This window comes from Salvelinus alpinus, chromosome 17 (assembly GCF_045679555.1).
Source record: "Salvelinus alpinus chromosome 17, SLU_Salpinus.1, whole genome shotgun sequence".
NCBI lineage: Eukaryota > Metazoa > Chordata > Actinopteri > Salmoniformes > Salmonidae > Salvelinus > Salvelinus alpinus.
Window position 1 is genome coordinate 48,215,089 of NC_092102.1, and position 13,114 is coordinate 48,228,202.

Here is a 13,114-nt window from a genome sequence, read left to right on the forward strand (position 1 = left end):
GTATCTTATATGTGTAATTTAATAAAGTTTGATTTTATAGATTTTTTTTTGAATCTGGCGCTCTACATTTTAACAGGCTGCGATCCCAGAGAGGTTAAACAAGAGATTACTCAACACTAGTGAGACTCACCACTTTCAACAGCACATTACTCAACACTAGTGAGACTCACCACTTTAAACAGCACATTACTCAACATTAGTTTGACTCCACTTTTAACAGCACATTACTCAAAAGTGGTGAGTCTCACTAGTGTTAACAGGACATTACTCATTACCTTGTCTACGGTAGGGCTACATTATATCTACAAATGTATTTTTCATCTCTACATGTAGGTCTCCTGATTTTAAACTCAATCCAACCTGTTTGGCATCAACTGAAAACATTCATCCGTGACTCTGCCAAGCCTACAAGCAAAGATGAACTGGTGAAGGCCATCGACGTTTTGGCTTGAGAAACTGACAATACAACAATGCAACAAATACAGTGATCATTTCAGCAAGGTTTTACCTGTGGTCGTGAGGCTAAAATGTATCTGAAATTTACAGTTGATAAAAATACTCAAAATGTAGATGTTTGTTTCGACATTATTTTATTAATGAAAGCATAAAGATGTTGATGATCAAATGCTGTACATGATATGCTTTATCTGACATTTTGCAGTTGCATGAGGTATATTTTACATTTGTTATCTTGTTATTATTTGTTGTTATTAGTCCCACCCTTCAGCTCCATTCAACCCCTCCCATCTATCTCTTAACACTTTTTAGTGATCCAATACGTAATATAGTACACTTATAGTGTACTATATATAGTACATCATCATTTATATAGTACATCATAATTTGTTTTTAATCCAGACAGGTCAGAAAAAGTATCTAGATCCTCTGAGGCTGTGGAGGAATTCTAATTGTGGTTTTAAAAAGATAACAGCGTACAATGTACAAAACTTTGTTTTTAAACCCTGGATTTCTTAACCCTTAATATTGTTGTTGGATCTGATTTTTAACAGCTAACATTTCGGTGGCAATAATAAATAGATATGCCGATAGTGGACAACCTTGTTTTACTCCTCTTGACAGTTTGAAACTTTCAGAGATTGAGCCATTATTTACTATTTTACACCTAGGGTTACTATACATAATAACATTTTATAAGAGATTCTCCAAAATTGAAATATTCCAGGCATTTATATATAAACTCTAGTTGTACTTTATCAAAGGCCTTTTCAAAGTCGGCAATGAATACCAGGCCTGGTTTCCCATATATTTCATAGTGTTCTATTGTTTCCAGTACTTAAATTATCTCCAACGTATTGTCCATGTAAAAAAAAAAAAAAAATCTAATTAGGATGAATAATATCAGACAATATCTTTTAATTCTATGCGCTAAGCATTTTTGCTAGAATTCTTTGTGTCACACCACTGTAGTGTAAGAGGCCTCCCATTTTTTTAAATGGACTGGATCTTTATATTTACAACTTGGATCCTGTTTCAGTAATAATGAAATCAGACCTTGTTGAGTGTCCAATAATCTATTTATATAGGAGTGGTTAAAACATGCTAATAACAGTCCTCTGAGTATATCGAAAAGGTTTTGTATACTTCCACTGTTATGCCATCCAGCCCTGGAGTTTTCCCAGCCTTAAAGGCCCCAATTGCATCAAGAAGTTCGTTCTCTATAATTTGGCCTTCACATGAGTCTTTCTGTACAGATGTTCATTTTACATTATTATTAGGGAAAAAATCCATACAATTATCTTCGGTTAGTGGAGATGGAGGAGACTGAAACGAAAACATATGCTTAAAGTACTTTACTTCCTCTTTCAAAATATTGTTTGGTCAATCATGGGTGACTCTAACAAGTTTCAGTAAATCATTTTTGGTAGCATTCCATTTCCTTTGTTAATATGGACTCTTTTGACCTAAATTGCTTTTGTTTTAGAGATTGGCACTGAATTGCATGGCCTCTAAAGACACATTTTAAAAGTGTCCCATACAATAAGGGGATCTGCTGTACCTATGTTATGTCTGAAATAGTCTTATCAATTCTTCTGTCCTAGTTTTAACTTGTTTTTATCATCCAATAGATTTGGATTAAATCTCCAATATCCTCACTCACGTGGAAATTCTGTCGGAGTAATATATATTCCAACCGCATATATGCTCCGACAGCATTCTGTCCCCTATCAACACTTTTTCAACTTTTGGTGCCAGAGAGAATGACATAAGAAAGTAATCAAGACGACTAGCTTGATTAAGCCTCCGCCATGTATATTTCACTAGGTCAGGATATTTAAGCCTTCATATATCCACTAATTCCAATATATCCATGACATTTATGATTCCCTTAAGTACATGAGGGTGATAGTTTGTATTGTGATTTCCTTTCCGGTCCATAGAGGTATTTGAACAGGTGGGTCAGGACAGGTGTGATGTAGTTGTCTTTTGTATGTATATGTTTTGTAGTGTCTAAAAATCTAAAATTAGTACGAAGTAAAATCAAGCTTGCCAACACGCATCGGATTATTCATTATGAATAGGATTTGTTTGATTTATTTTGGTTACATTAATTATAATCACAATGTCACAAATAATTGAACACACACAACATGAGTAGATTAACTTGGTCAAAACATTTCTTTATTAAAGACCATCAGAAAGAATGTTGGTCCTTATTTATTCTGATCCGAAGCCATGAATGAGTCACTCAGCTTCATGCTGACAAATCCTCGCTGGACTCTTTCATTCAGTTTCTTCTTCACATCAGCAAAGGACTCCGTGTTTCAGAAACTCGCTTTTATATAGAGGGGCTATCAGTCTTTCACACTGTGGTAAATAAAGCCAGTTTTCTTATTTTAGAATGATTTATTTCTGTTTTTAGAGGGAGAGAAACCAGAAGGCCACCGTGCCTAGTTTTCGAAAATCGTCAGTACACGTGTCAAGTGTAATTCCCCCATTTTGTATTTACCCAAGTTCTCTCTCAACACCAGGACCACTGGCAGCGGTTTGTGTGTTTGCCTGAGACTGAAAACACCTCCATTCATTCCCGAAAAGAGAGTCAATTTGTGCCACATTTTAGACCACTGATAGATCACTATTCTGACTCCCCCTTGTCGTAGTGTGGTGCAACGACAGAATTACGCAATCTGCCACCATCTACCATAAACGGTCGCGGCATAAACTCAAAACTTTTTAAGGAAGAACCATTGTACATACCTCGGCCTAAACATCAGCGCCACAGGTAACTTCTACAAAGCCCTGAACGATCTGAGAGACAAAATACTTGAATCAGTTATAGAACCCATTGCCCTTTATGATTGTGAGTTCTGGGTTCCGCTCACCAACCAAGAATTCACAAAATGGGACAAACACCAAATTGAGACTAATTCTGCAAAAAATATCCTCTGTGTACAACGTAAAACACCAAATAATGCATGCAGAGCAGAATTAGGCCGGTACCTGCTAATGATCAAAATCCAGAAAAGAGACGTTAAATTCTACAGGCGATTCCCAAACCTTCCATAACAAAGCAATCACCTACAGAGAGATGAACCTGGAGAAGAGTCCCCTAAGCAAGCTGCTCCAGAGCCCCAGGACAGCAACGCAATTACACCCAACCAAATCATGAGAAAACAAAAAGATAATTACTTGACACATTGGAAAGAATTAACAAACAAACTGAGCAAAGTAGAAAGCTATTTGGCCCTAAACAGAAAGTACACAGTGGCAGAATACCTGACCACTGTGACTGACCTACACTTAAAGAAAGCTTTGACTATGTACAGACTCAGTGAGCAAAGCCTTGCTATTGAGAAAGGCCGCCGTAGGCAGACATGGCTCTCAAGAGAACACAGGCTATGTGCTCACTGCCCATAGCCTGTGGAAACTGAGGTGGAAACTGAGCTGCACTTCCTAACCTCCTGCCAAATGTATGACGATAGAGACACATATTTCCCTCAGATTACACAGACCCACCAAGAAATGTGAAAACAAATCCAATTTTGATTAACTCCAATATTGATTGGGTGAAATACCACAGTCTGCAATCACAGCAGTAATATTTGTGATCTGTTGCCACAAGAAAATGGCAACCAGTGAAGAACAAGCATCATTATAAATACAACCCATATTTATGTTAATTTATTTTCCCTTTTGTACTTTAACTATTTGCACATCGTTACAACACTTTATATAGACATAATATGACATTTGAAATGTCTTTATTCTTTTGGAACTTTTGTGAGTGTAATGTTTACTGTAAATGTTTACTGTTTATTTCACTTGCTTTGGCAATGTAAACATATGTTTCCCATTGCCAATAAAGCCCCTTAAATTGAAATTGAATTGAGAGGAAATGTTTAGACTACAGTTCCAAATGTACTTTTCTGGCTGATTTTGTTTTTTCATTATTAGTTCTCGTGTAATTGATGAGTCTCTTTTTCTTTTCAGGTGCTGGGGAGTCTGGGAAAAGTACAATAGTGAAGCAGATGAAGTAAGTTCATGTGTCACACATATAACAAGGACATCACGATCTGAACACTTTGCATTTCAAACTGCATTATGTCAAACTCCCCATGATGGTTGCAGAACAGAACTAGAATGAGTTGGTGATTCCAAACTGCATTATGTCACAATCCCCATGATGGTTGCAGAACAGAACTAGAATGAGTGGGTGATTCCAAACTGCATTATGTCACAATCCCCATGATGGTTGCAGAACAGAACTAGAATGAGTTGGTGATGAGCAGTTTGACTGTTCTGTTCATTCCATTTCTATGGGTAGAATGTTCCAGCCCAAAATGGCATTCAAACTCACATACAACACTGTTGCAGTCCAAACTGAATTCGAACAAACTTGCATAAACCATGGCAAAAGGTTACTGTTACTATTTCTGGTTTTGACACTTTAATAAGTTTTATATAACTGATTATTTTAACTTAGTAAACCGTTAACCCGATAGTTAAACCGTTAACCCGATAGTTAAACCGTTAACCCGATAGTTAAACCGTTAACTAACCCGATAGTTAAACCGTTAACCCGATAGTTAAACCGTTAACCCGATAGTTAAACCGTTAACCCGATAGTTAAACCGTTAAACCGTTAACCCGATAGTTAACCGTTAACCCCGATAGTTAACCGTTAACCCGGTAGTTAACCGTTAACCCGGTAGTTAACCGTTAACCCGATAGTTAACCGTTAACCCGATAGTTAACCGTTAACCCGATAGTTAACCCGATAGTTAAACCAGTTAACCTTATAGTTTAACCAGTTAACCCGATAGTTTAACCAGTTAACCCGATAGTTTAACCAGTTAAACCGTTAACTGGCATTCAGATAATATGCTGTCGATGTACAGTACTGTCTTTTGTGAGGGTTTAATTGCCATTGCCAGCTGAGTTCATCTCTTTCTCTGTGTGTGTGTGTGTGTGTGTGTGTGTGTGTGTGTGTGTGTGTGTTGCATAGAGAGATGCCTCATTTAACGTGGCGCTCAGGCAGAGAGACGATGGAGGAAGCACACATCACAAAACACAATGGCCACAGAGGCCAACAGCTAGCCTGGCACGGCCTGAATAGACTAGCAACCCTGGATTCACACATTAAGCATGCCTATTTACTCACACAATAGACCTATTAACAGTTGGTTGGTTTTTTGGAAATGTCTTGTCTTGAATGGTCACACATACAGAAAAGTTAAAAACTTCAGTTAGATTTACCTTAGACCAGAGTGACAATGTTCCACAGTCCACATTACATAGAATACATGCCTAGTCCATTGATTCATACCAAGTGTTATTAAGTTGTATTACAAAAAAAATATGATTTTTGGGGGGAGGGGACCGCCACCATCCACCCCTTCGGAGGACAACTTTATTAATGATATTCAAGTGTGGATATTGGACCAAACCGAGTGACTTTATCTGAACTATCATGACGTTTTGAATGTTCTCCCGTTCAGAATCATCCACGAGGCCGGCTACTCCGAGGAGGAGTGTAAACAGTACAGAGTGGTGGTGTACAGCAACACCATCCAGTCTATCATCGCCGTCATCAGAGCCATGGGACACCTAAAGATAGACTTTGGGGACGCGGCACGAGCGGTAAGCACACAACACAACGCAACGTAACTTTATGGTCTAGCAAAACGTTTTCTTAATGAGTGGTTCGCATTATGTCAATGTCTTTTTAATGCCCTACTTTCTTAAACTATGGGTCGGGACCCAAAGTTGGTCTGTGGCATGTGAGAGGTGGGTCGCCAGTTATGAGCGACCAGTCTATAATCACATGCTATTTCATCTTAATTTGGGTCTTTTGGAGGGCAATTTGAGTCACCAGAGGACGGTCAATTTCTCATTTGGGTCTCACGCTGAAACAAGGTTTAAGAACCCCATGCCCTTCTGTATTTGGTGAGCTGAGTCTTTACAGTTCTCATCGTCTACTGAACAGGTCTCACATTTTCACCGAGGTTCTGAGTTAGAGTTGAGAAAAGTGGACGCAACTCAGACTTTCACTTTAATAGTTTACAGGGTTTAATGGCAGGCTTGCTCAAAAATGTGAGTGCATGGATCTCAGGACAGAATATTGCCCCAAGTGCAGTGGTGTAAAGTACTTAAGTAGTACTTTAAAGTATTTTTACTAAAGTAGTTTTTGGGGGTAATGTACTTTACTGTTTATATTTTGGACAAAATATAATATATCTAATTTACATAAGTATTCACACCCCTGAGTCAATATATGTTAGAATCACTGTTGGCACATTCTTTTGACTTGTTAAGCAAATTTTTACTCCTGAACTTATTTAGGCTTTTCATAACCAAAGGGTTGAAAACGTACTGACTCAAGACATTTTCAACTTTTTATTTATTTAGTAAACATTTCTAAAAACATAATTCCACTTTGACATTATGATGTATTGTGTTTAAACCATTTTTAATTCAGGCTGAAATAAAACAAAAAAGTGCAAAAAAGTCAAGGGCTGTGAATACTTTCTGAAGGAATGTACCTGTAGGAATGTACCTGAAGGAATGTACCTGAAGGAATGTACCTGTAGGAATGTACCTGAAGGAATGTACCTGTAGGAATGTACCTGTAGGAATGTACCTGTAGGAATGTACCTGTAGGAATGTACCTGTAGGAATGTACCTGTAGGAATGTACCTGTAGGAATGTACCTGAAGGAATGTACCTGTAGGAATGTACCTGAAGGAATGTACCTGTAGGAATGTACCTGTAGGAATGTACCTGTAGGAATGTACCTGTAGGAATGTACCTGAAGGAATGTACCTGTAGGAATGTACCTGAAGGAATGTACCTGTAGGAATGTACCTGTAGGAATGTACCTGAAGGAATGTACCTGAAGGAATGTACCTGTAGGAATGTACCTGTAGGAATGTACCTGTAGGAATGTACCTGAAGGAATGTACCTGTAGGAATGTACCTGTAGGAATGTACCTGAAGGAATGTACCTGTAGGAATGTACCTGTAGGAATGCACCTGTAGGAATGTACCTGTAGGAATGTACCTGTAGGAATGTACCTGTAGGAATGTACCTGTAGGAATGCACCTGAAGGAATGCACCTGAAGGAATGCACCTGTAGGAATGCACCTGTAAGCACTGTACCTGTAGGAATGTACCTGTAGGAATGTACCTGTAGGAATGTACCTGTAGGAATGTACCTGTAGGCACTGTACCTGTAGGAATGTACCTGTAGGAATGTACCTGTAGGAATGTACCTGTAGGAATGTACCTGTAAGCACTGTACCTGTAGGTACCTGTAGGAATGTACCTGTAGGAATGTACCTGTAGGAATGCACCTGTAGGAATGCACCTGTAGGAATGTACCTGTAGGAATGCACCTGTAGGAATGCACCTGTAGGAATGTACCTGTAAGCACTGTACCTGTAGGAATGTACCTGAAGGAATGTACCTGAAGGAATGTACCTGTAGGCACTGTACCTGTAGGCACTGTACCTGTAGGAATGTACCTGTAAGCACGTACCTGTAGGAATGTACCTGTAGGAATGTACCTGTAAGCACTGTACCTGTAGGAATGTACCTGTAGGAATGTACCTGTAGGCACTGTACCTGTAGGAATGTACCTGTAGGCACTGTACCTGTAGGAATGTACCTGTAGGAATGTACCTGTAAGCACTGTACCTGTAAGGAATGCACCTGTAGGAATGTACCTGTAAGCACTGTACCTGTAGGAATGTACCTGTAGGAATGTACCTGTAAGCACTGTACCTGTAGGAATGCACCTGTAGGAATGCACCTGTAGGAATGTACCTGTGGGCACTGTACCTGTAGGAATGTACCTGTAGGAATGTACCTGAAGGAATGTACCTGAAGGAATGTACCTGAAGGAATGTACCTGTAGGAATGTTCCTGAAGGAATGCACCTGAAGGAATGTACCTGTAGGAATGTACCTGTAGGAATGTACCTGAAGGAATGCACCTGAAGGAATGCACCTGAAGGAATGCACCTGAAGGAATGCACCTGTAGGAATGTTCCTGAAGGAATGCACCTGAAGGAATGTACCTGTAGGAATGTACCTGTAGGAATGTACCTGTAGGAATGTACCTGTAGGAATGTACCTGTGTAGGCACTGTACCTGTAGGAATGTACCTGTTTAGGCACTGTACCTGTAGGAATGTACCTGTGTAGGCACTGTACCTGTAGGAATGTACCTGTAGGAATGTACCTGAAGGAATGTACCTGAAGGAATGTACCTGAAGGAATGTACCTGAAGGAATGTACCTGAAGGAATGCACCTGAAGGAATGCACCTGAAGGAATGTACCTGAAGGAATGTACCTGAAGGAATGTACCTGAAGGAATGCACCTGAAGGAATGTACCTGTAAGCACGTACCTGTAGGAATGTACCTGTAGGAATGTACCTGTAAGCACTGTACCTGTAGGAATGTACCTGTAGGCACTGTACCTGTAGGAATGTACCTGTAGGCACTGTACCTGTAGGAATGTACCTGTAGGAATGTACCTGTAAGCACTGTACCTGTAAGGAATGCACCTGTAGGAATGTACCTGTAAGCACTGTACCTGTAGGAATGTACCTGTAGGAATGTACCTGTAAGCACTGTACCTGTAGGAATGCACCTGTAGGAATGCACCTGTAGGAATGTACCTGTGGGCACTGTACCTGTAGGAATGTACCTGTAGGAATGTACCTGAAGGAATGTACCTGAAGGAATGTACCTGAAGGAATGTACCTGTAGGAATGTTCCTGAAGGAATGCACCTGAAGGAATGTACCTGTAGGAATGTACCTGAAGGAATGCACCTGAAGGAATGCACCTGAAGGAATGTACCTGAAGGAATGCACCTGAAGGAATGTACCTGTAGGAATGTACCTGTAGGAATGTACCTGTGTAGGCACTGTACCTGTAGGAATGTACCTGTTTAGGCACTGTACCTGTAGGAATGTACCTGTGTAGGCACTGTACCTGTAGGAATGTACCTGTAGGAATGTACCTGAAGGAATGTACCTGAAGGAATGTACCTGAAGGAATGTACCTGAAGGAATGTACCTGAAGGAATGCACCTGAAGGAATGCACCTGAAGGAATGTACCTGAAGGAATGCACCTGAAGGAATGCACCTGAAGGAATGCACCTGAAGGAATGCACCTGTAGGAATGTACCTGAAGGAATGTACCTGTAGGAATGTACCTGTAGGAATGTATAAGCTTAGAACTGAGCCTTTATTGGAAGCAGAGTTGGAAGGTTTTGCTTCCAGGGATTTCCTGGGGGGGCATTCGTCTTTCAAAAACATATGGCAGTGTTTCCCAAAGCTCTTCCACCTGTTCTATTTATTCTAGCACACCTGATTCAAATGATCTAGGGGTTGGGGATTATACACGGAACAGAAATATATAAACACAACATGCAACAGTTTCACAGTTCATATCAGGAAATTAGTCAATTTAAATAAATTCATTAGGACCTAATCTATAGATTTCGCATGCCTGGGAATACAGATATGTTTCTACTGGTCATAGATACCTTTTAAAAATAAGTAGAGGTGTGGAACCAGTCAGTATCTGGTTTGACCACCATTTGCCTCATGCAGTGTGACATCTCCTTCGTTTAGAGTTGATCAGGCTGTTTATTGTGGCCTGGGGAATGTTGTCCCACTCCTCTTCAATGGCTGTGTGAAGTTGCTGGATATTGGCGGGAACTGGAACACGCTGTCGTACATGTCGATCCAGAGCATCCCAAACATGCTCAATGGGTGACATGTCCGGTGTGTATGCAGGCCATGGAAGAACTGGGACATTTTCAGCTTCCAGGAATTGTGTACAGATCCGTGCGACATGGGGCCGTGCATTATCATGCTGAAACATGAGGTGATGGCAGTGGATGAATGGCACGACAATAGGCCTCAGGATCACGTCACGGTGTCTCTGCATTCAAATTGCCATCGATAAAATGTAATTGTGTTCATTGTCCGTAGCTTATGCCTGCCCATACCATAACTCCACCTCCACCATGGGGCACTCTGTTGAGGTCCTGGGCTGGTGTGGTTACACGTGGTCTGTGGTTGTGAGGCCGGTTGGACGTACTGCCAAATTCGCTAAAACGACGATGGAGGCGGCTTATGCTAGAGAAATGAACATTCAATTATCCGGCAACGGCCCTGGTGGATATTCCTGCAGTCAGCATGCCAATTGCATGCTCCGTCAACTTGAGACACCTGTGGCATTGTGTTGTGTGACAAAACTGCCCATTTTAGAGTGGCCTTTATTGTCTCCGGCATAAGGTGCACCTGTGTAATGATCATGCTGTTTAATCAGCTTCTTGATATGTCACACTTGTCAGATGGATGGATTACCTTGACAAAGGAGATATTCTCACTAACAGGGATGTAAACAAATTTGTGCACAAAACTTTAGAGAAATGTTTTTTTTGTGCTTATGGAAGATTTCTGGGATCTTTTATTTCAACTCATGAAACATGGGACCAACACTTTACATGTTGCGTTTACATTTTTCTTCTGTTTAGTTAACCAGTTGAATCAGATGAGCTTGTTCTGGAATATATGAAGTATCTGGAAGTATGGGTCCCAGGAAACACTGCTCAATCAACGAATCAATGAATCACTGGTCTAATGGACATGTCTATTTTGCCCAGGACGATGCTCGTCAGCTGTTTGTATTGGCTGGTACAACGGAGGAGGGTGTGATCTCATCAGATCTAACCGGTGTGATACGGAAACTGTGGATGGACAGCGGGGTCCAGACCTGCTTCCTGCGCTCCAGAGAGTACCAGCTCAACGACTCTGCATCCTAGTAAGACACACACACACACACACAGACTGACAGACGGATGCAGTACACACACACACACACAGACTGACAGACGGACGCAGTACACACACACACACAGACTGACAGACGGACGCAGTACACACACACACACACACAGCCTGACAGACGGACGCAGTACACACACACACACAGACTGACAGACGGACGCAGTACACACACACACACACACAGACTGACAGACGGACACAGTACACACACACACACACACACACACACAGACTGACAGACGGACACAGTACACACACACACACACACACAGACTGACAGACGGACACAGTACACACACACACACACACACACACACAGACTGACAGACGGACACAGTACACACACACACACACACACACACACACACACACACACACACACAGACGGACACAGTACACACACACACACACACACACACACAGACTGACAGACGGACGCAGTACACACACACACACACACACACACAGACTGACAGACGGACACAGTACACACACACACACACACACACAGACTGACAGACGGACACAGTACACACACACACACACACACACACACACACACACAGACTGACAGACGGACACAGTACACACACACACACACACACACACAGACTGACAGACGGACGCAGTACACACACACACACACACACACACACACACACACACACACGGACACACACACACACGGACACAGTACAAACACACACACACACACAGACACACACACAGACAGACACAGTACACACACAGTACACCACTTGTTATGCTTATAGACTGTTTTTATCTACACGTAATACAAATACGTGGCACAAAGATACATCCTGGCAGTTTACAATGCTGGAACTGAATTGCACCTTACAAAACCTGTAAGCTGTCGACAGATTCACTTCTATAGGAACGACTGTGGACAGATTCACTTCTATAGGAACGACTGTGGACAGATTCACTTCTATAGGAACGACTGTGGACAGATTCACGTCTATAGGAACGACTGTGGACAGATTCACTTCTATAGGAACGACTGTGGACAGATTCACTTCTATAGGAACGACTGTGGACAGATTCACTTCTATAGGAACGACTGTGGACAGATTCACTTCTATAGGAACGACTGTGGACAGATTCACTTCTATAGGAACGACTGTGGACAGATTCACTTCTATAGGAACGACTGTGGACAGATTCACTTCTATAGGAACGACTGTGGACAGATTCACTTCTATAGGAACGACTGTGGACAGATTCACGTCTATAGGAACGACTGTGGACAGATTCACTTCTATAGGAACGACTGTGGACAGATTCACTTCTATAGGAACGACTGTGGACAGATTCACTTCTATAGGAACGACTGTGGACAGATTCACTTCTATAGGAACGACTGTGGACAGATTCACTTCTATAGGAACGACTGTGGACAGATTCACTTCTATAGGAACGACTGTGGACAGATTCACTTCTATAGGAACGACTGTGGACAGATTCACGTCTATAGGAACGACTGTGGACAGATTCACTTCTATAGGAACGACTGTGGACAGATTCCCTTCTATAGGAACGACTGTGGACAGATTCACTTCTATAGGAACGACTGTGGACAGATTGACTTCTATAGGAACGACTGTGGACAGATTCACTTCTATAGGAACGACTGTGGACAGATTCACTTCTATAGGAACGACTGTGGACAGATTCACTTCTATAGGAACGACTGTGGACAGATTCACTTCTATAGGAACGACTGTGGACAGATTCACTTCTATAGGAACGACTGTGGACAGATTCA

At 41.3% G+C, this 13,114-nt stretch overlaps 1 protein-coding gene across 2 annotated transcripts in view; it reads left to right on the forward strand.

Moving 5' to 3' along the window:
- LOC139543101 (guanine nucleotide-binding protein G(i) subunit alpha-3-like) overlaps positions 1-13,114 on the forward strand; it is a 74,270-nt gene that overhangs the window by 38,600 nt on the left and 22,556 nt on the right. For both annotated transcript variants that reach the window (XM_071349269.1, XM_071349270.1), the window contains exons 2-4: positions 4,450-4,492; positions 5,958-6,099; positions 11,145-11,302. In XM_071349269.1, coding sequence (XP_071205370.1) covers positions 4,450-4,492; positions 5,958-6,099; positions 11,145-11,302 — 343 coding nt within the window. The remainder of the gene's footprint in view (positions 1-4,449; positions 4,493-5,957; positions 6,100-11,144; positions 11,303-13,114) is intronic.